General features: G+C 42.0%; 1 protein-coding gene across 10 annotated transcripts in view; it reads left to right on the top strand.

Annotated features, from left to right (window-relative positions):
* Positions 1–5,072: 5,072 nt before the first annotated feature.
* Positions 5,073–20,405, top strand: part of LOC122539382 (interleukin-15-like) — a 210,967-nt gene continuing 195,634 nt past the window's right edge. For all 10 annotated transcript variants that reach the window (XR_006309061.1, XR_006309060.1, XM_043674170.1 and 7 more), the window contains exon 1: positions 5,073–5,551. Coding sequence is in view for 8 of the 10 variants with exons in the window: in XM_043674170.1 (XP_043530105.1) it covers positions 5,477–5,551 (75 nt within the window). In the remaining 2 variants the exon portion in view is untranslated. The remainder of the gene's footprint in view (positions 5,552–20,405) is intronic.

The following is a 20,405-nucleotide window of genomic DNA, read 5'->3' on the forward strand; positions in this document are numbered from 1 at the left end:
TTTTTTCAATTCTTTGGCTTGAATTTTATTTTTTAAAAATCAAATATAATTGAACTTTTATACCAATTTCCCAAGATAAGGTTGCTGTAAATATTTTACTTTAAATGCATATGAAATAAATTGTTATCTCCAATGCAAAGGTGACAAGGCTTGGTGGACATTTTAAGCCATATCAGTATTACAGGTAAAGAGTGCAGTGTACTTTTGTAACTTTAGGGAGGTGTGGGTCAATGTCCCTGTACTCAACCAACCTGCCTGATATTGAGAAAGATCTGCTTACCACTTCCCCTCTTAACAATCTCAAAAAGAGTCATTTGTCACTGCACTCATACAATGGCCTTAGCACAAACTATGGCTTTTAGCCCATCATATCCTTGCTGGCATCCTGCAAGATAAATTTAGCTAGCCTTCAGTCTCCATTTCTCTGCAAATGTTCTTTCTTCCCTTTTGAAAAGCTGAATTGAATCTATGTCCACCACACTTTGCTAGTTGGAATCATACCCAAGTTAAGTTTCCCTCTAAAGGGACTTACCTTGAGAGTCTGCAGTCTCCATTTTCAGCAGGAGTGGGAGCAGTAAGTGCGAGGACCAGGGGCTGCTGGGAAGGTAAATTCATCCTTTAAAAACTTACCTCGTGTATAGATGGAGCGCATGCCAACCAGCAGTGGATATGGCCCTGCTGAGTAAGTGAGGTAATAAATTTGGGTGTTGCTTTACCCAAAACGCCACTTAGGCATTGTCTCCCACCCATCCTCTTCCTCTAACTTAAGTAAAAGAATCTGTGCGCCGGATTGGTAAGGTTACTAGATTTTTAAAAATCCCAGTAGTCTCTTTGGGAATTCAAAACAGTGTGAATAGATGTTAGGGAAGTTGAATGCTCCTCCTGTAGAATGTGGGAGGTAAGGGTTACCTCTAGTGTCCCACTTACTTCATCTGAGGGAAGTGTACCCATCTTCAGCTCCTTGAAAACCGTATTAGGGAGCTGGAGCTGGATGAACTTCGGATCATTTGGGAGGCTGAGGGGGTAATTGAGAGGAGCTACAAGGATGTAGTCACACCTCAGATACAGGATAAAGGCAGATGGGTTACAGTCAGGGCATGGAAAGGGAACAGCCAGACAGTGCAGGAATCCCCTGTGGTCGTTCCCCTCAATAACAAGTATACCATTTTGGATACTGTTTAGGGCAGGGTGGGGGGGGGAATGACTACCAGAGGTAAGCAATGGGGTAAAAGCCTCTGGCACAGAGTCTGTCCCTGTTGCTCAGAAGGGAAGGGGAGAGAGGAGAAGAGCAGTAGTCATTGGGGACTCCATAATTAGGGGGACAGATAGGAGATTCTGTGGGAACGAGAGACACTCGCAGTTGGTGTGTTGTCAGGATCTATGATGTCTCAGATCGTGTTTTCAGGATTCTTAAGGGAGAGGGGGAGCAGCGCAAAGTTGTGGTCCACATAGGCACTAACCACATAGGAAAAGGGATGGGGATGTAAGGCAGAAATTCAAGGGGCTACAGTGGAAGCTTTGAGCAAGAACAAACAGAGTTGTTATCTCTGATTTGTTACCCATGCCACATGCTAGTGAGGTGAGGAATAGGGAGAGAGAGCAGTTGAACATGTGGCTACAGGGATGGTGCAGGAGGGATTCAGATACCTGGATAATTGGGACTCATTCTGGGGTAGGTGGGAACTCTACAAATGAGCCAGAGGGTTCCCAATATCCTGGGCAGAAATTTGCTAATGTGCTTCAGGAGGGTTCAAAACTAATTCAGTGAGGGAATGGGAACCCTTGTTATAAAGGTGTAGAAGTATACTGTGCCTTTAAGAAAGTTAATAGCTAGCAGAACTACCTGACAGCACCAAATGTTCTAAACAAGATATAAAGTAACCTTTTGGTCCAGCAGCTAGAGTAGCTGGTTGACTGGAGACAAAAACAATTCGAATTAGGCCAACCCCCAAAAATACCAAATTCCAATCAAGTTTGAATTTAGTATGTTGACAATATTAAAAATCAATGACACAATCCTAAGCTTTGGGGTATAAATCGGGAAAACAAGAACAGTTGAGGAGAACTGCCAAAAGACCAACAGATGTAGGCTGCTAGTAAGAACTCTCCCTATCTGGAGAAGGAGTTTGCGCAGTTAAAAAAGATCAACACCAACCTGGAAAGCAAATCTACAGAGGAAGATAGCAAGAGAAGATTCAACAGCTGGCTGGTTTTGAAGTTTGAATTCTTCTGTAAATCTTAATCAGGGGTTTTGTTGGACTTGTATTATATAAGGAAAAGTAAAAGATAGAGTAGAGGAAGGAGTTGTAAATAGTTGTTAGTTCATTATTCTCTGTTTTATTTTAAGAAATAAAGTTGTTAATTTTTGCTATAAATAGTTCTTTGCCTCTCGAATTTTCAGATTACTGCATGGGATAAATCTTTTCTGTGTTGCTGGTTTAAATGAGTTGGGGGGATTTTAAGCTGTATTGTAACAACTTAAATTGTAGCTCCAGTATACAGGAGGTTGAAAGTAATGAGGTCATAAATAAGGTTTCAAGGTCAAAAGAGTGTACTGGCAGGCAGAAAGGTGGTTTGAAGCATGTCTACTTCAAGGCCAGGACCATCCGGAATAAGGTGGGTGAACTTGCAACATGGGTTGATACCTGGGACTTGGATGTTGTGGCCATTTCGGAGACATGGATAGAGCAGATACAGGAATGGTTGTTGCAGGTTCCGGGGTTAAGAACAGGGAAAAAAGGGGGAGGTGTGGCATTGTTAGTCAAGGACAGTATTACAGCGGCAGAAAGGACATTTGATGAGGACTCGTCTACTGAGGTAGTAAGGGCTGAGGTTAGAAACAAGTATTGAGAGATCACACTATTGGGAGTTTGCAGGTTACAGAGGAATATAGATAAGCTGCAGAGCTGGGCTGAGAGGTGACAAATTGAGTTTAATGCAGAAAGTGTGAGGTGATTCACTTTGGAAGGAGTGACTGGAATACAGAGTACTCAGCCAATGGTAAAATTCTTGGTAGTGTGGATGAGCAGAGAGATCACAGTGTCCATGTGCATAGATCCCTGAAAGCTGTCACCCAAATTGATAGAGTTGTTAAGAAGGTGTACGGTGTGTTAGCTTTTAAATGGTAGAGGGAGTGAGTTTCGGAGCCATGAGTTCATGTTGCAGCTGTACAAAACTCCAGTGTGGCGGCAATTAGAGTATTGCATATTATTCTGGTCGCCGCATTATAGGAAGGATATGGAAGCATTAGAAATGGTGCAGAGGAGATTTACGCGGATGTTGTCGGGTATGCAGGGAAGGTCTTATGAGTAAAGGCTGAGGGACTTGAGACTGTTTTCGTTAGAGAGAAAAAGGTTAAGAGATGACTTAATTGAGACATACAAGATGATCAGAGGATTAGATTGCGTGGATAGTGAGAGCCATTTTCCTCAGATGGTGGTGGCTAGCACGAGGGGACATAGCTTTAAAGTGAGGGGCGATAGATATAGGACATATGTCAGAGGTAGGTTGTTTAGTCAGAGAGAAATAAGGGTGCGGAATGCCCTGCCTACAACAGTAGTAGACTCGCCAGCTTTAAGGGCATTTAAATGATCATTGGATAAACATATGGATGAAAATGGAATAGTGTAGGATAGATAGGCTTCAGATTGGTTCCATGGGTCAGTGCAACAGATGGCTGAAGGGCATGTACTGTGCTGTAATGTTGTATGTTCTATACCAAGCACAAAATAAGATGACTATGATTTCTGGATGTCAACAATTGCAGCCCTAGGACATCGCTGCAGGAGTTCCCAAGGGGAGTGTCCTTGGCCCAAACACCTTCAGTTTCTTCAATCACCTTCCCTCTATCACAAAAATCCACCTCTGCCGCATCTGTACCCAGGATGACCAATTCCACCTCAGAAAGTCCCAGATGGCCTCTTTCTTCCATGATCGCAACTTCCCTTCCCATGGTGGTTGATGGTGCACATCTCCTCCACTTCACGCACCACCACCCTTGAACCCCACCCCTCCCAATGCAACAGCACATAACCCCCTTGGTCCTCACCTTCCACCCCACCAACCTCCACATATAGCACGCCATCCTCCGCCACTTTCGCCACCTCCAAACGGATCTCACCACCAGAAACATATTTCCCTTCTCACCCCTATTAGCGTTCCGAAAATACCATTCCCTCTGCAACTCCCTGGTCAGGTCCACACCCCCCCACCAGCCCACATGCCACTCCTGGCATCTTTTCCTGCCACTGCAGGAAGTGCAAAACCTGTGCCCACACCATTTCCCTCACCTCCGTCCAAGGCCCCAAGGGATCCTTCCACATCCGTCAGAAATTCACCTGTACCTCTACCAATGTCATCTACTGCATCCATTGCACTTGGTGTGGTCACTTCCTGAGTTCATTCCTGAAGAAGGGCTTATGGCCGAAACCTCGATTCTCCTGTTCCCTGGATGCTGCCTGACCTGCTGTGCTTTTCCAGCAACACATTTTCAGCTCACTTCCACATCAGGGAAACAGAATTCCTTCTTGCGAATTGTTTCAGAGAACAACTCTGGAACACCCACATCCACCAACCCCACCGCCCTATGGCTGAACGCTTCAACTGCCCCTCACACTCTGTCAAGGACTTGCAGGTCCTGGGCCTCCTCCACCATCAAATCATTACTACCTGATGCCTGGAGGAGGAACCCCTCATATTCTGCCTTGAGACCCTGCAACCACAGGGGATGAATGTGGATTTCAACAGCTTCCTCATTTCTCCTCCCACACTGCCCCATTACCCCAGCCTCCAACTCGGCACCACCCTCCGGACCCGACCATCACTCCCCCCTCTGAACCTGCCACCTTCTCCCTCACCTTCATCTACCTATAGCTTTCCCAGCTACCTTCCTCCCAACACCCCCTCCCCTCCCATTTATCCCTCAACCCAGACCCACAAGCCTCTTTTCTGATGAAGGGCTTATGCCTGAAAGGTCGATTCTCCTGCTCCTCGGATGCTGCCTGCCCTGCTGTGCTTTCCCAGCCCTACACTGTGGACTCTGATCTGCAGCCCTCACTTTCTCCCTGTCAGCGATGTGAGTGAGGAAGGAACCGGTGGAAACAGGCACGCACACTGTTTGTTGCGTCTGGTCGCGATACGTGATATTTCGGGCTTCCTCGACTTTGGTTTGCAATTTGAACTTTCTCTTTCACAAGTGTGCGAGCCGGGGCAGGCAGACACAAACAAACAGACAGACAGACAGACAGCTGCTGAACACATCGGCTGCCTCCAGCCCCAATCCACCGGGTGTGCCTCCGAGCTGGGCTTATTTGGAATTAGTGCTTCTCTCTATTCCGTGAGAGAGAGAGAGAGAGAGAGATAGCAACTTTACCTCCGTTGCTGAAGACACTATCCTGAGTCAGACAGCCGCCGAGATCATGATCGCCGGCCTGCGGTCATTGAAATCCCTGGCGTGAAGAGGGTGTAAAACGGGCGGATGAACCCACTTGTGTGCATCTTCGCCTTAACTTTCACCAGGCTGTCGCTTATGCAGTTCGCTCTATTCACACAGGTAACTCGGTGCCTCTTGGCTGGGGGGGAGGGGGAGTATTTTGTTTTGTTTTCCAGTTAACGCCTTTTTTTGTTCGAAAAGGCACGATATGAAAACAAAATGTCAAGCGCGCGCCTCCCTGATTGAGTTATTGAGCTGATTTTTGTGAGCCTGTACCGTGTGTTATATATACACCTCCCTGGAGCACTCGGCAGCGGCTGATCGCTGTTCTCTGGAGTTGGTGAGGGATAGGGTCAAGTGACAACTGTGGTCACTTGTTATTTTCTGGCGCGCACCTTTACAACGAGTCCCTCTCCCACTGCGACTCCCAGGTCATTTCCTCTGCCCTGAAGCTCTTCAACCATGTCCTGAAACAAACTCGCTACCGCAGCCACGTTTGCTTCCTCAGTGCCTGCCTCCGTAACCAACTCATCCCACAAGGACTCCGGACCACTTTAAACCAGCAGAGTTTGGACCCGAACAGGACAAACAGTACAGACTACAGATTCAAAAACACCAAGCGCTGAAGCCAGTCAACTTTAAACGCTGCACGCTTTCCAAATTCTGAATTCGCTTGTGTTAAGGTTTCAGTTGGTGCAAGAGTTCCCACACTAACATCGTCTGTAGTGGCAGTGTCCCTACCTCTCAGCGAAGAGGCCTGGTTCAAGTTTCATCAGTTCCAGTTATGCCCTCTCTGGAAAAAAAGTTCTTTAGGAAGTATCTAGCCTTTAGCAAGACTTGATGTGAAGCTTAGTCTCTCTCCCCTTCAAACAATTATTTTGTTTTTTAAAATAATGTTTTTAAAATAAATGCATTGCATGTTTCTCCAGTGGTGAGACTGGCTGCCATAGGAACACCATGCTGAGGGTAATTATAATATTAGGGAGCATGCCTCTTCATTTCTCTCCTACACAACAGATATGGGACCACAGTTTTAGGTCATGGAATAAAAGGGCCAGTGACAATGTGGGTTCCATGTGTTAGACTGGTTGGTAAGGTTAGGTCAAATGGGATACAGGGTGAATTAGCCAATTGGATACAAAATTGAAGGTATGATTAAAGGGTGGTGGAAGAGGGATCCTTCTCAGACTGGAGATCTATGTGCCACAAGGATCAGTGCTGGGTCCACTTCTTTTCATTATTTTTATAAGTGATTTAGATGTGAACATAGAAGGCATAGTTAGTATGTTTGCACATGAGGCTGCCTTTTGGAAGGAATCAGAACGCATTGGAGAACGTACAAAAGGGAATTAATAGAATGTTTCCAGGGACGAGGAACTATGACGATGGGTTTAAGAAACTGGGAACAAAAACAGAAACTTCTGTTGTTCCTAATTTCAAACATTCACAATTCTATTGGTTTTTTTGTAGAAACTGGGATTGTTTTCGCTGGAGAAGTGAAGGCTGAAAGGAGATCTGATTGTTTTAAAAAAAGAGATTTAAAATTCTTCAGTATCTGGTCTCTTTCCTATCGGAAAGATGTTGTGAAACGGTTCAGAAAAGATTTACAAGGATGTTGCCAGGGTTGGAGGATTTGTGTTATAGGGAGAGGCTGTACAGGCTGGAGCTGTTTTCCCTGGAGGCTGGGGGGTGACCTTATAGAGGTTTACAAAATTATGAGGGGCATGGATAGGGTTAATAGGCAAAGTTTTTTCCCTGGGGTCGGGGAGTCCAGAATTAGAGGGCATAGGTTTAGGGTGAGAGGGGAAAGATATAAAAGAGACCTAAGGGGCAACTTTTTCACACAGAGGGTGGTACGTGTATGGAATGAGCTGCCAGAGGAAGTGGTGGAGGCTGGTACAATTGCAACATTTAAGAGGCATTTGGATGGGTATATGAATAGGAAGGGTTTGGAGGGATATGGGCCAGGTGTTGGCAGGTGAGACTAGATTGGGTTGGGATATTTGGTCGGCATGGACGGGTTGTACTGAAGGGTCTGTGTCCATGCTGTACATCTCTATGACTCTATGTAGGCATAAAATCTTTCCACTCATGAGAGAACTGAGGACAAGTGGGTACAGATTTTAAGTAATTAAGTGGGGGAAAAAAGTGTGATTAGGGAGGGGAAGAATTCTTCACACAGTGAATGATTACAGTATGGAACATACTGCCTGACTAGTCGAGTCAGATTCGATTGAAGCATTCATAGGAGAATTGGGCTGTGATTTGATAAGAAACAATGAGTAAAGTTATAAGAGAAATGAGGAGTATTTGAGATACTCATTTGGAGAGCTGGTGCAGACAGCATGGGCTATGTTGCCTCTTCCTAAACTGTACCAATTCTATAATTCTTTTTAGTGGCTGTGTCTATGATTGCACATGGAAGAAGCAAATGTAACATTTTAACAATTTTCATAATTCTTCAGGTTTTGGCATGTGAATATTATAGTCTTAAATTACCCCAAGTATGCTGTATAATTGCTTTCAGCAAACATATCAGAATACATATTTTAACCCCTTTCGACGCTTGTCTATCTCTGCTCATTCCTGTTGTTTGAGGGCTGAAGGGGAGGAATTTCATATTGTAATTTTGCTTTTAATTTGGTGGTAGTTCAGGGGCCAATGAAAAACCTATTCAGCAACTTATTCTCTTTGCTTTACTTGAGGGGAGATCCAAAATATAATGTGATATTATTCAGCTAAAGTGCCTTAAAGTATAGAAGAATACCATGTAATATCTAGTTCTGGGTTTTATGGGCTGTTAAATTGAATTCACTCAAAAATCAAACTCTTTGATATTAATACAGGGCAGACATCAACATCTCCATAATCCGCATATTTCCAAACCTTTCTTTACAAGCTTACTTGATGTCTTGTACTGGCATTTTCTGTAACAACACAAGCATGAAATTGCACTGATGTGCTTACCATAACCTGCATCCCGAGTTCATCCACCCTCATAGCAATAGAAGCACTGTAATTCAACACTTCCCACTTGCAGTATTGCACGAGCAAGCCCTGTTTTACAGGGCATAAAATCCAGGAGCTAAAAACTGAAGTATTTTTATTAACTTTTTAAAGTGCTTAAGTCGAACGATATCTATTTTAGAATTTACTCTGGGTAATAGAAAGTTGCAGAATAGAATTTCTTGTTGAATGCCTGCCAAATTAAAGACAGGAAAAGTTGCTATGTGGACTTCCCTATTCTCCTGACCCAGCACTGCCAAAACAAAGAACTCATGGAGATGGTGAGTGAAATTAAATGTACTCTGTTTGCAGAAAGTCCCAAAAGCAGCATGTCTTGAGAAAATTAAAATCCTAACATGCCAAAATCTGAGCTCAATACCTTATAAAAATGATTAAAATTCTCTAGTGAATTCTTCCAAATAAAGAAGGCAACATCTCCTTATCCTGGAATTACCCTTAGTGTCTGCTTCCCACTCAATGGCAGCTAGTTGTATTGCTAAAGAAACACATTCTGCATGTCCTCGTAAATCAAAATGATTGTGTCAAGGGGAACTTAAGTTTCAGTATTCAAGAAGAAACATGGCATTGCTTTTTGGAGTAGGAATTTGACAGCCGACAATAGATAGCTGTGCAAGACGAAGATAGAAAATACAACATGGATTCCATTATCACAAGATAGTGGCTACGTTACTGGACAAATCCAGAAACCCACAGTAGTAATGCAGGATATGACTTAAATGGCAGCTGAGGAAATCAAATTAAATTGAAGAAAATCTGGAATAAAATGCCAGCATCGTAATGCTGACTATGAAACTACTAGATTGTTGTAAAAACTTCTCAGGTTTATAGACCTTCTTCAGCAAAGGAATTTGGCTGTTTATCCTCAGTCTGGCATAGATGTGGCTCAAAACCCACAGCAGTGTGGTTCTTTTTTAACTGCCTTCGAAGTAGCTTAGCAAGCATTTAATTATAGCCAAGTAAGTGACTAATCATCTTCTCAAATGCAATTAGAGATAGGAAGTAAATGCTGGCCTTATTAGTGGATGGGTGGAAGAAAAGTGCTAAAGACTGTAATTTATAAAAATTGCATATCAGTGACAGACAATCTGCTGCATAACAAAACCTTCAAGCTCTCCCTCTAATGTTTACATGACACGTTTGATGAAGCACATTATTTTGTGGCAGAATAGTTTTTCCAGTTTCTTTTTAAGAAACGTACAGTTGAGCAGAAACATCAGTTTTGAACCTTTTCCTGACTAGAACAGACTTTATTAGAAGCCAACACCCATGGGGAATGGGTTCCCAGCTCTTTTATTTAAACAGCATGTTTGGACATCTTATGACCCATATGTGGCACAAGATGCTTATGAGAACCAAGTGCTTATTTATCTATTTATATTTTTATTTTTCTGTCCAGTGATGCTATTACAGACCTCTAAATGTCTTTTTTGACTACCACCAAATTGCCCTTGTTACAAATTAAGCAAATGATAATCAAACTTTACTCACTAGAGTGAGTATAACCATTTTTAAAAAAAAAGGTAAGGAAAGAGGAGGGAACTAAATTAAGATAGAGTTGGAGGGTGTAATTATGATCTCCAACTTCCACTGTGCCTAACTGTCTCTGAAAGTTTCAAGGGTATTATTGGACACCACTTGCCGCCTCACCAAGGATACTTGATATAAACATGGTTTGGAGATGCCGGTGTTGGACTGGGGTGTACAAAGTTAAAAATCACACAACACCAGGTTATAGTCCAACAGGTTTAATTGGAAGCACTAGCTTTCGGAGCACTGCTCCTTCATCAGGTAATTGTAAGACACAGAATTTCTATAAAGCTAGTGCTTCTAATTAAACCTGTTGGACTATAACCGGGTGTTGTGTGATTTTTAACTTTGATATGAACATAGTTGTGGAAGAATGGAAGGCAGCCGGGGACTATGACCCCCCGTCCATTGCCAGCTGTCTTGACCTGTGGATCGTCACACTGGCCAGGCCCACTAGGAGATTCTTTGACTTGATTGCTCCTCTCTGAACAGGGCCAAAGACCAGGAGTGTGAGGCTGAAGTGCCATCTAAAAACATTTTAAAATAAATAATCAGAGAGGATGTAATCGCTCACAACCAATAAATATATAGTTCACTGACTCCACAGCACTGTAAAATAAATAAATGGGCTGTGAACCACTGCAGTCAGCAATTGCACAGGACTGCTGTATGCAACACTCTCCACCCCAGGTCCCTATTGTAAAGCAGGAGGACTCGCGTGTAGAGAGCCTTCCACTGAGGATCCACACCACGGTGTGTCCAGGCTGTGAATAAAGCAGAAGAAATGAATGGTATACAGCAGCAGCCATATAGGAAACTCCCTCACACCAGACAGAAGGACACAGAGAGCATTACAATGACATGGCTCAGGTTGTGGGCCATGAAATCTGAGGGGCACTTTGGAGCCCCAGGGCTGATGCGAAATTCTGTCTGAGAAGGCATACATGCAGGCCAGACCCCACTGCACATTAGAATGGCCTCCCTTCGAGCACTGCTGTTTTTGATCAATAGATAGCATTGGCCATGAGCTGGATGTCCAACACTGCCTTGTTTGTAAATTCCTGCGGCAACATTCAGCCCAGGCCTTTGCCACCCAGCACGACCCTGACTCTGGTAACACCCTCCCTGCCCGCACCAAGGTCCATAGCACTCCCCTGCGCCAACCACAGAACCTTTGATGGTGCAGGTGCAGATTTCTGAGCAGAAGCTGTCTAACAACCGCCACTTCTGATGGTGGGAAGACCTGGCATGAGCCGACCGACCACATTCTAGACGTTAATCAGATCCTGGCAGCGTCTGAGGGAGACCTGAAGATGCTCACAGTCTATGAATAGGAGTTGCATGTCACTGATCCAGTGGCTGAAATGCATTGCCAGGTCACACCTTTGGGAGGAGGCTCGATTGTAAAGGTATTGCTGCTGCAAGGTATGAAGGTGGAAAGTCGCCACCTGGTTACAGAGGCATGCTGGTGGCTCACTGCTCTCAATGGGGGGGGGTATTCTGAACCTCTGTGGTGACACAGTTCATCTTGATCACCATCTTCTGGATTTTACTGACAAAGTCAAGAGGAGGAGTCAAAGGAACCAGCCAGTATCACAGCATTAAGGCCACCAGCCGGTTTATGACTGGTGCTCCAGCTGTGTGAGATAGCAGTTTAAGCAGTCCAGCACAGCACCCTAGGCATGTGGAGACTTATGCATCCAGCTCCTGCCAGTTCATTGGCCAGGATTCCTCAGGCCAGGCTAAATAGCTAACCTATCTAGAAGTTCTTGGGAGATATTTTCTAATCAACCTGTTCAGAAATAGTGTTCTGGAGCAAGTGGGACTTGAACCCGTATCTCCTGGTTCAGAGGGATGGACATGACTGCCATGGCACAAAATCCTCACAAGAATTCAGCTTTTTTTTAGGTATTTCAATCAACCTGCTCAGACATGTTATAAAACACCTCCAGAACCGGTGGGACTTAAATCCAGACATTCTGGCCCACTGGTAGGGACACAACCACTGTGGCACAAGATTGTCATGAGAACACAGCTCCTTTTTTTATTTTAAGACCTACCATCAATTTGCTAATTCACCCAATGTAAAAACCCCAGCTTTTTAAAAAGTTTAAAACAGTGGTAGTACCCCTCATCTCTGGATTACATGGTCTATGTATAAATCTCACTTGCTTCAGAAATGTCATTAATGCACCTGAACAAGTTGGTTTAAAAATATCTAAAATACTTACCACCCATTTAATGAATTAACCAGTTGACATATTATCAAACGTTAACAACAAGACTTTTTTTTTAGTTTTAAACTCACCACTAAATCATTCATTTTATCACTTAATTAACACAATACAAGCACTGCCCTCAATGCTCTCGATGTCTTTAGAGAGAGAGATGGGCAGTATTGCTTTATTTCCCCCTCCAATTTCATTTTGATTTGGCCCCTTCCCATTCTCCTTGTCCCCTCACCTTTGATTGTTCATATTATCCATCGTGAGCTTTGCTTTAAAATATCTAATTGGCTACACAGGTGTTTTACTCATAGTAGTTAGTGTTTAGAAAGGAAAATGAGAAAAGAGTCATGGTGATTTTGGTGGTGGGAAAGTTGCGGAATTGCGTGTGGTCACGCTTCTGGGTATAGAGAAAGAAAAAAAATACAAGTACTGCCCAAACCCAGTTTTAAAAAAAAATTCATCAACCTGTTCAGATATATTGTGACCGATCTCTGGAGTAGGTGGGACTTGAACACTGGGCCTTCTAGCTCATGGTGGGGCCACAACCACTGTGCTACAAGAGCCCTGAAAACATAGCTCTTTTCTTTGTTTTCTTTTGTATCCAGAAAGACTCTTACACACAACTGAACTTTTTTTGACATATCACCAAATTACTGTTTTTTTTTTATCTATTAACCCTCCCCAGTAAATTGCCCATGTTTCCAATTGAATAATTTACATGCAAAGCACATCAAAGATGAGGTAAAGGGGTCTAAATCAAAATGGAATTGGAATAGGAAATGAAGCACCCTATCCTCTGAATGCCTCCATCTCTAAAGGTATTGAATGTTATATTTTTGATAAACCTGCTATGACACATTTCTGGAATTGAACCCAGACCTCATGGCTCAGAGGAAGGGATACTATCACTGCACCACACACAGCCCATTTTTTTGGAAAACCTACATCCAAATTAACTCATTAAAACAACTGATACGTAACAATTGACAAGCAATATCTGCCAGACATAATATAACAATAGCAGAAACCAAAAAGGTGGCTTAAACAAGACGGACAAAATTCAGAGTGGTGTTGGAGGGGCAGATAACATTCCCCAGTTCCCATGGTGCCCACTGAGAACACAGCTGTTTTTTTGTATACCCACTGCAAATTACGGAGCAATTAACCAGCACTGCCTACCAGGATGGTTGTTTTGACTACTTATGATTACAGTCATTTCTTCTATAACACAATAGTTCTGTTTCTGTGCGAACCTTCGCTATATAAAAATTGCACAAAACAGATACAACTTAGTGTTGGCAATCCAATTGCATTATAGCGAACACACGTTTTACAAGTTTGTGTTTTAGAAACAGCATTCCCAATTCACCAATCGCGTTACAGCCAATTCGTGTTAACAAAAGACTTATTGTAGCAGAGCTGACTGTACTTTGCCTCTGACTCCATAAGGGAGAGGGATAATGCTGAGAATCTAAATAAAGAGGTTGTGGGGGGGGGGGGGGGGGGGGTAAGGGCGCAGTGTGATGGCTGTGAAAGAGATGTTATGGCACATCTCTAGGGCAGATGAAACTTGAAGCCAAGTCTTCTGGCTTAGAGATAGGGACACTACCACATGCCACAAAAGGCCCTTACCTGATAATGTCCTAAGCTCAGCCATCTCCAGTTGCTTCATCAATGATCTTCCCTCCATCATAAGGTGAAGAGTAAGAATGTTGTCGATGATTGGAAAATATTTTGTGGCATTTGCAACTGGTGAGATACTGAAGCAGTTGTGTTCAAATGTAGTAACATATTGACAATATCCAGGTTTGACTTGTGAAGTGGCAAGTAATGTTCATGCTACACAACTGCCAGGCAATGACAGAATCTAACAATTACCCCATATCCAATGGCATGATTGTAACTGGGTCCCCCATTGTCAACATCCTAGAATTACCATTGACCAGAAACTGAACTGGACTAGCCAAATAAATACTGTTGGTTCACGAGCATGTCAGAGACTAGTAATCCTGCAGTTTGATGGTTGAAGTAGAAATCCTCAACACATTTGAAAGAAACCTGGAACTGCCCTTGAAGTACTGCAACCTGAACAAGGTGCTGGAAAGTGGGATTAGAGTGGGCAGCAATGGGTATGCAATGCCCTAGTGGTATTATCAATCAACAATTTAGAGACCCAGGTAATGTTCTGGGAACCCAGGTTCAAATCCCACCATTTGAATTACATAAAAATCTTTAATTAAGATTCTAATGATGACCATGAATACATTGTTGATTGTCATAAAAACCAAACTGGTTCACTAATATCTTTTAGGGAAAGGAACTGCTTACCTGGTCTGGCCTACATGTGACTCCAGATGCACAGCAATGTGATAGACTCTTAATTGCCATCTGGGCAATTAGGGATGGCAATAAATGCTGGATTGCCAGCGATGTTTTCATCCTGGAATGAATTTTAAAAAGCTAGTTTATTCTGATGGTGCAGAATCGATGGGCTGAATGGTCTTGTTTTACACCATAACCTTTCTATGGTTTGGATGGGTGACTGAGAACAAAGTGGAGGTTATGGGGTGGGGACATATTCAGAGTGGAAGGCCTGCTTCCATACACTGCACTGTATTGAGATTCTTTGTAAAGAAAGGATAAAATAGAGAACGGTCCAGGCTGAATTTGCAAGGCGATCCCAGCAAAGCACAGACTGAATTTTCCTGACTGCAGAGACTGTCACCAGATTATAACTGCATGACTCCCTGGACTTACAGTGGACCAGCTGCCTGACTGTGTCTACGTCCTGGACTAGGAATGTCCCAGCTCAAGGACTGGCCCCTGACTGACTGGAATCTGCCCTCGCCTTATTGAGCATTCTCTCTCTTTCTCATATCACCATACTCTTCAAGCATGTATGCTGTGTTCACCACATAAACTGTTGGCATATGCATCACATCCGCACCATATCACACTTCAACACATATTCCCCTTTCAGATTAACTCTTCACTATGTTCTACACCAATATTTTCCTGCCTTTCCTTCTGTGCTAAAGTACTACCTGAGAAGTCTTGGCTAATGCATTGTTATTAACCAATTGGGTGCAGTGAGAGTCCAGGGACATGTAGTACCTTTGAAGACATGGTGGCATCTAGTGCAGTTGTCATTTTTCTAACAGAAGTAAAGAGAAGAAATATTGCAAAGATATTATTAGAGGAAGTGAAAGCTACATACTCACCTGGCTGATGTTGGAGGACCATATGCTTGGTTTCCGCAGTCGAATTTATATCTCAATTGGGTGGAAGTTATTTGGGAAGGAGAAGTTAATTCAAGTTTTTAGGGTATTAATGAGATGCATATACATGTATATAGACTTTTCACCACCTGATAGTGAGAAAGTCATCATATGAGTGTTTACTTGTGAAAGTTTAATTTGGTGGTGAAAATCTGATTTTTGGATACTTGTCTGATTTAAGTCATCATGCTTAGCATTATTCATCACCTGAGAGACAGGAAATCCTTTTCTGAATCTTTCTGTGACAGAAATAATAAGGCTATGATAGAATCACATTTAAGGACAGTGTTTACTTGCATTAATATGATGTGGAGGTGCCAGTGTTGGCCTGAGGTGGACAAAGTTAAAAATCACACAACACCAGGTTATAGTCCAACAGGTTTATTTGGAAGTACTAGCTTTTAGAGCTGTACAGGTTTGTTCAATATATTGTTTTAATTGCATGACACTGATCTTTTGCTATAAACTCAGTGTCTTATAATCCTGCCCTACGAGTTACCGGATGAAGAGGCAGCGCTCTGAAAGCTAGTACTTCCAAATAAAGCAGTTGGACTATAGCCTGATGTTGTCACTTTTAACTTTGCATTAATATGTAAGAATAGGTTGAGTATTGAAATAACTCCACAGAGACGGGTATCCCCTGTCACCAAGTCACCCTTTATTTACACGTGCATAGTATTTGACATTGGCTTTCTCAGAACCAACTCTCAAAGTGTGCAGAACCTTTGACACTCCTCTTTATTATTTTTCTTTTTCTTTCTTTAGCTGCCTGTGCAGCTGAGCACAGCTTCAAATAAGCAAAAAAGAAAGAAAAGCCATAAAACAAACAATCGCAATAATAAAAAAGAAGAAACAAAAACTTCAAAATAAACCCCTCTTTAGTGGGAAGAGACACCAACAGAATCAGTCTCCTCTCCTCTTTTAACACTCATATTTATATCTGTCAGCCAGGGCTCACTGATTGAACCAGATTAATAGACCTAATCAGGAACTCACATTCTATGATGTCCACTTGGCTGACCTCATTACAATCAAAACAGGTATATGATTTATGGTAAGGAGGATATAGGAACAGTGAAAGCGCATGAGGTTAGAACTACGGCTGACATGAAGGATATATAAAAATGTGTAATGGTTGGGATGTGGCCTGTTTGTATTGAAATTTTGAGTGCTGGCTATCACTGTCTATCACAAAATACTTTGTAGATTATCCTTTTCTTCAAAACAATTTGTTGACTGAAATTGATACTTCTTGAATAATTTGAGTTAGTTTATTTCTAGATGGCATAGAAATAAAGATGGCTTATCAAACAGAAAATGCAGTTTCTCTAAATGGTGGTCAGACATTGGTAACTTGTAAATATGATATTTATATCTAGATAATTTTTAATTTCGTTCTAACCAAGAGAAATTTAAAGCTGCAGTAAAATAAATGTATAAATGGACAGCAAAAATCCAAACCAGACCTTGGAAAAAGCATCTTGAACAGTGATCTAAATCAAGATTAGAGTGGTGCTGGATAAGCACAGTAGGTCAGGCAGCATCCGAGGAGCAGGAAAATCGATGTTTCAGGCAAAAGCCCCTTCATCAGGATCTAAATGTGGAAGGTAATGGACCAGGGCTTCCCAAACCCTAAGGGACATGGAAGCCACTCCCGTCCATAGTGATGTGTGATGAGATTTCAGGGTTGTGAACTTAGAGGCAGCAATGGTTCCCATACTGAAGTTCTTGCAAACCATTTAAAATCACGAAGTCAACTAAGCCGAATTAAATCTATGTTAAAGGATGCTAGGCCTTAGCGGGACACTGTAACAGAGTTTAAACGGTCATTTTGGAAATTAAAAATGAAGTTGAGAATTAAATATTAACAATGTGATGCTAATCATCCATGGAAGTGGAGCTCAGACTGAATGTTAACAGCGGCAAGTCTCCTTTAGATCTAATTAACTTAACTAACCAATCTTGAGGTCTGATTCTTGATCAAAAACGCAGTGAAAACCCAGCAGTTTAAACACTTGCAGTCCCAAATCTCTCCTGTTCTTTGCATCTGGAATCCTGGTCCAACCTGCTCTCAAAACTCTTATCACGAACATGTGTTGTGGTATCCTTTTATTGTCTGTGCTATGGGAGCACATTGATGAATAACACTGGAGAGAAAATAAATAATGCAAAAATGGTATCAAAGTATAGCTGTAAGAGGTTTATTGTAACTGCACTTAACTGCAGTCCTTGCAAAGTTTTAATTGTTTAACTATGATTACATTTGAGCCCAAGGGGGAAAGTACAACAATTAACCAAAATCCTTTAGCCCCTGGGTAAATAAGGTTAAAAAAAAAGTATAAAATAATGGGTTGATTAGATCAGAAATGACACTCGCCTTTCACTGTGGATGAAGCATGGCACAATATGATGACAAAATACTCACATTCTATTAGTTTGGAAGCAGGTACAGGTATTTCTTTTGGAATGGGGGGTGTGGGGTGCAGAAGAAACATAAGTGATTCTAGTTTATTTTCTTGCAAAATTAGAATCTATGATGGGGCCACAAGATTTACACTTGTACTTAAAGGTGAGCAGTGAGTAATTGAATGATCTTTATCTGTTAATATTCATGAGAATGTTGTGATTCATTCCTAATGTTACTCCTTGATATGAATGTTACTTACATGGTGAATATTGGAAAAAACTGCTGTTGTTTTAAATAGCATTCAAAATCATGCAGATTGCTAATTCTATGTGGTAAATTTTGTTCATCCTACTGTAAGCCATTCATGGAATATTGCATTAGTTATACATCATTACATACTGAATAAATGATGGTTTTTGAAGTTGCAACGTACTTGTTTATGTATAATAAAATGTGGCTAATTTAGAAAGGAGAAAATCCTTTTTGTTTTTGGCGGGGTGAAAGCCACCAATAGTTTCATATATTTCAAAAAACCCAGAGCTTAATATGTTCCAAGATGGCGTGGTTTTATAGACTTATCTCTCCACCTGATTAAATATAATGTTGTTTTTGATATGAATGCATCATATTGTTCATTTACATATCATGAATCACTTTGAAACTCAGTTTTCTGGTGGGCAGTAAACATGGGTTTCGGTCAAAAAAGTCAACCAAAATATAGCTTTTCCAGACTTCTAATGACTTAGATTCAAGTCTTGATAGAAATTAAAGTATGGACATGACAATATTAGATTTATCAAAAGCTTTTGACAAAGTTACTCATCAAAAGCTTATGTCTAAACGTCACTACTATCGAATCAGGGGTCATTATTAAATTGGATCCGCCACTTCCATATCAGCTGCAGACAAAGGGATAGGAGAGAGTGTGATGGGGAAGTTATCCCTCTGAAGATATCTCCTTTGGAAAATCTCAAGGAACCGTGTTTAATTGATAATGTAAATAATTTAAGTTGTCAGTTGGCAACCTTTCACACTTTGATCTCCTTTTGCTAAAGGCAGTCATTGTTGCAACACAGCACCAATCAGTGCAATTAGTCAAAAGATAACTTGCTTTAAATTTGAATTATTCATATGTGAATTGAAATTGTAAATATTGATAGACTGCATCTTTATCTGTAGGTGTCACACTATTGTCACCCATCGAGTTGGTGGACTAAGAATTGCGTTTATGTCTAGGAATTTAATAGATGTAGAATTTGGCTCTTCAGTGACTCAAGCATAAACTCAAGTCCATTAAGGTAGCAGCTGCAGCCTGGCTATCAATCAACACTTCATTGCATTTTAAACGTTTGTTAAACTACAGTCTATCAAGACTTGAAAGCATGTGATTCATTGTATTATTACCAGCCAGTTTTTAGTCTGACTCATCAGAATTCATACAGTGCTAGGTACAATAATTGAACCAGATTTTCTAGTGACCAGATATTTGTTTCTGAAGCGTGAAAAGTTTGGAAACTACATGTGTTGACTTTCACCTTGTTTTACAAAACCCACCTGATTTATTACCTACCTCACCCTTTGGTGTCCCTCGATCATGTTCTAATACCACCATACCATGTACCATTTCCAAAACAACTCGCCACTTTCTGGATATCCCAGAATTGATCAACATCCGTGGTGCAGCACCATCTTTGAAAAGGTATTGTGCACTCAGACAAGAGCTTCAGTCCAGAGCTGCTCTGCGTGGTTCTTGACATTGGCCTGGACATGGCAGACAATGGAAAATTAGTACCTCTCTTTGTGGGTATGGACATGAAGATGCTGCTGATGGAGATGGGGTGATGCAGAGGCAGGATGTCCTTTTCTCCCAGGCTAACAGAGGATGCCATTCTACTGGGACCATACCAACCTTCCAGGCCAATGCAGTCTCAATCATCTAAAGGAATGCACAGAATATATGAAGATCAATAACCTTCTCCTGTCTGCCAGTGAAGGTGCTACCATCTTCTCATTGATACCTTACACTCATTCTATCTCTGCTCATAGAATACAGAGAGAACTAGCCATTTGGATACAGAACTGGCTCAAAGGTAGAAGACAGAGGGTGGTGGTGGAGGGTTGTTTTTCAGACTGGAGGCCTGTGACCAGTGGAGTGCCACAAGGATCGGTACTGGGCCCTCTACTTTTGTCATTTACATAAATGATTTGGATGTGAGCATAAGAGGTACAGTTAGTAAGTTTACGGATGACACTAAAATTGGAGGTGTCGTCGACAGCGAAGAGGGTTACCTCAGATTACAACAGGATCTGGACCAGATGGGCCAATAGGCTGAGAAGTGGCAGATGGAGTTTAATTCAGATAAATGCGAGGTGCTGCATTTTGGGAAAGCATACCTTAAGAGGACTTTTACGCTTAATAGTAACACTTACTATTGCTGAACAAAGAGACCTTGGAGTGTAGGTTCATATCTCCTTAAGTGGAGTCGCAGGTAGATAGGATAGTGAAG

The sequence above is a fragment of the Chiloscyllium plagiosum genome, chromosome 32 (assembly GCF_004010195.1).
Source record: "Chiloscyllium plagiosum isolate BGI_BamShark_2017 chromosome 32, ASM401019v2, whole genome shotgun sequence".
Classification (NCBI taxonomy): Eukaryota; Metazoa; Chordata; class Chondrichthyes; order Orectolobiformes; family Hemiscylliidae; genus Chiloscyllium; species Chiloscyllium plagiosum.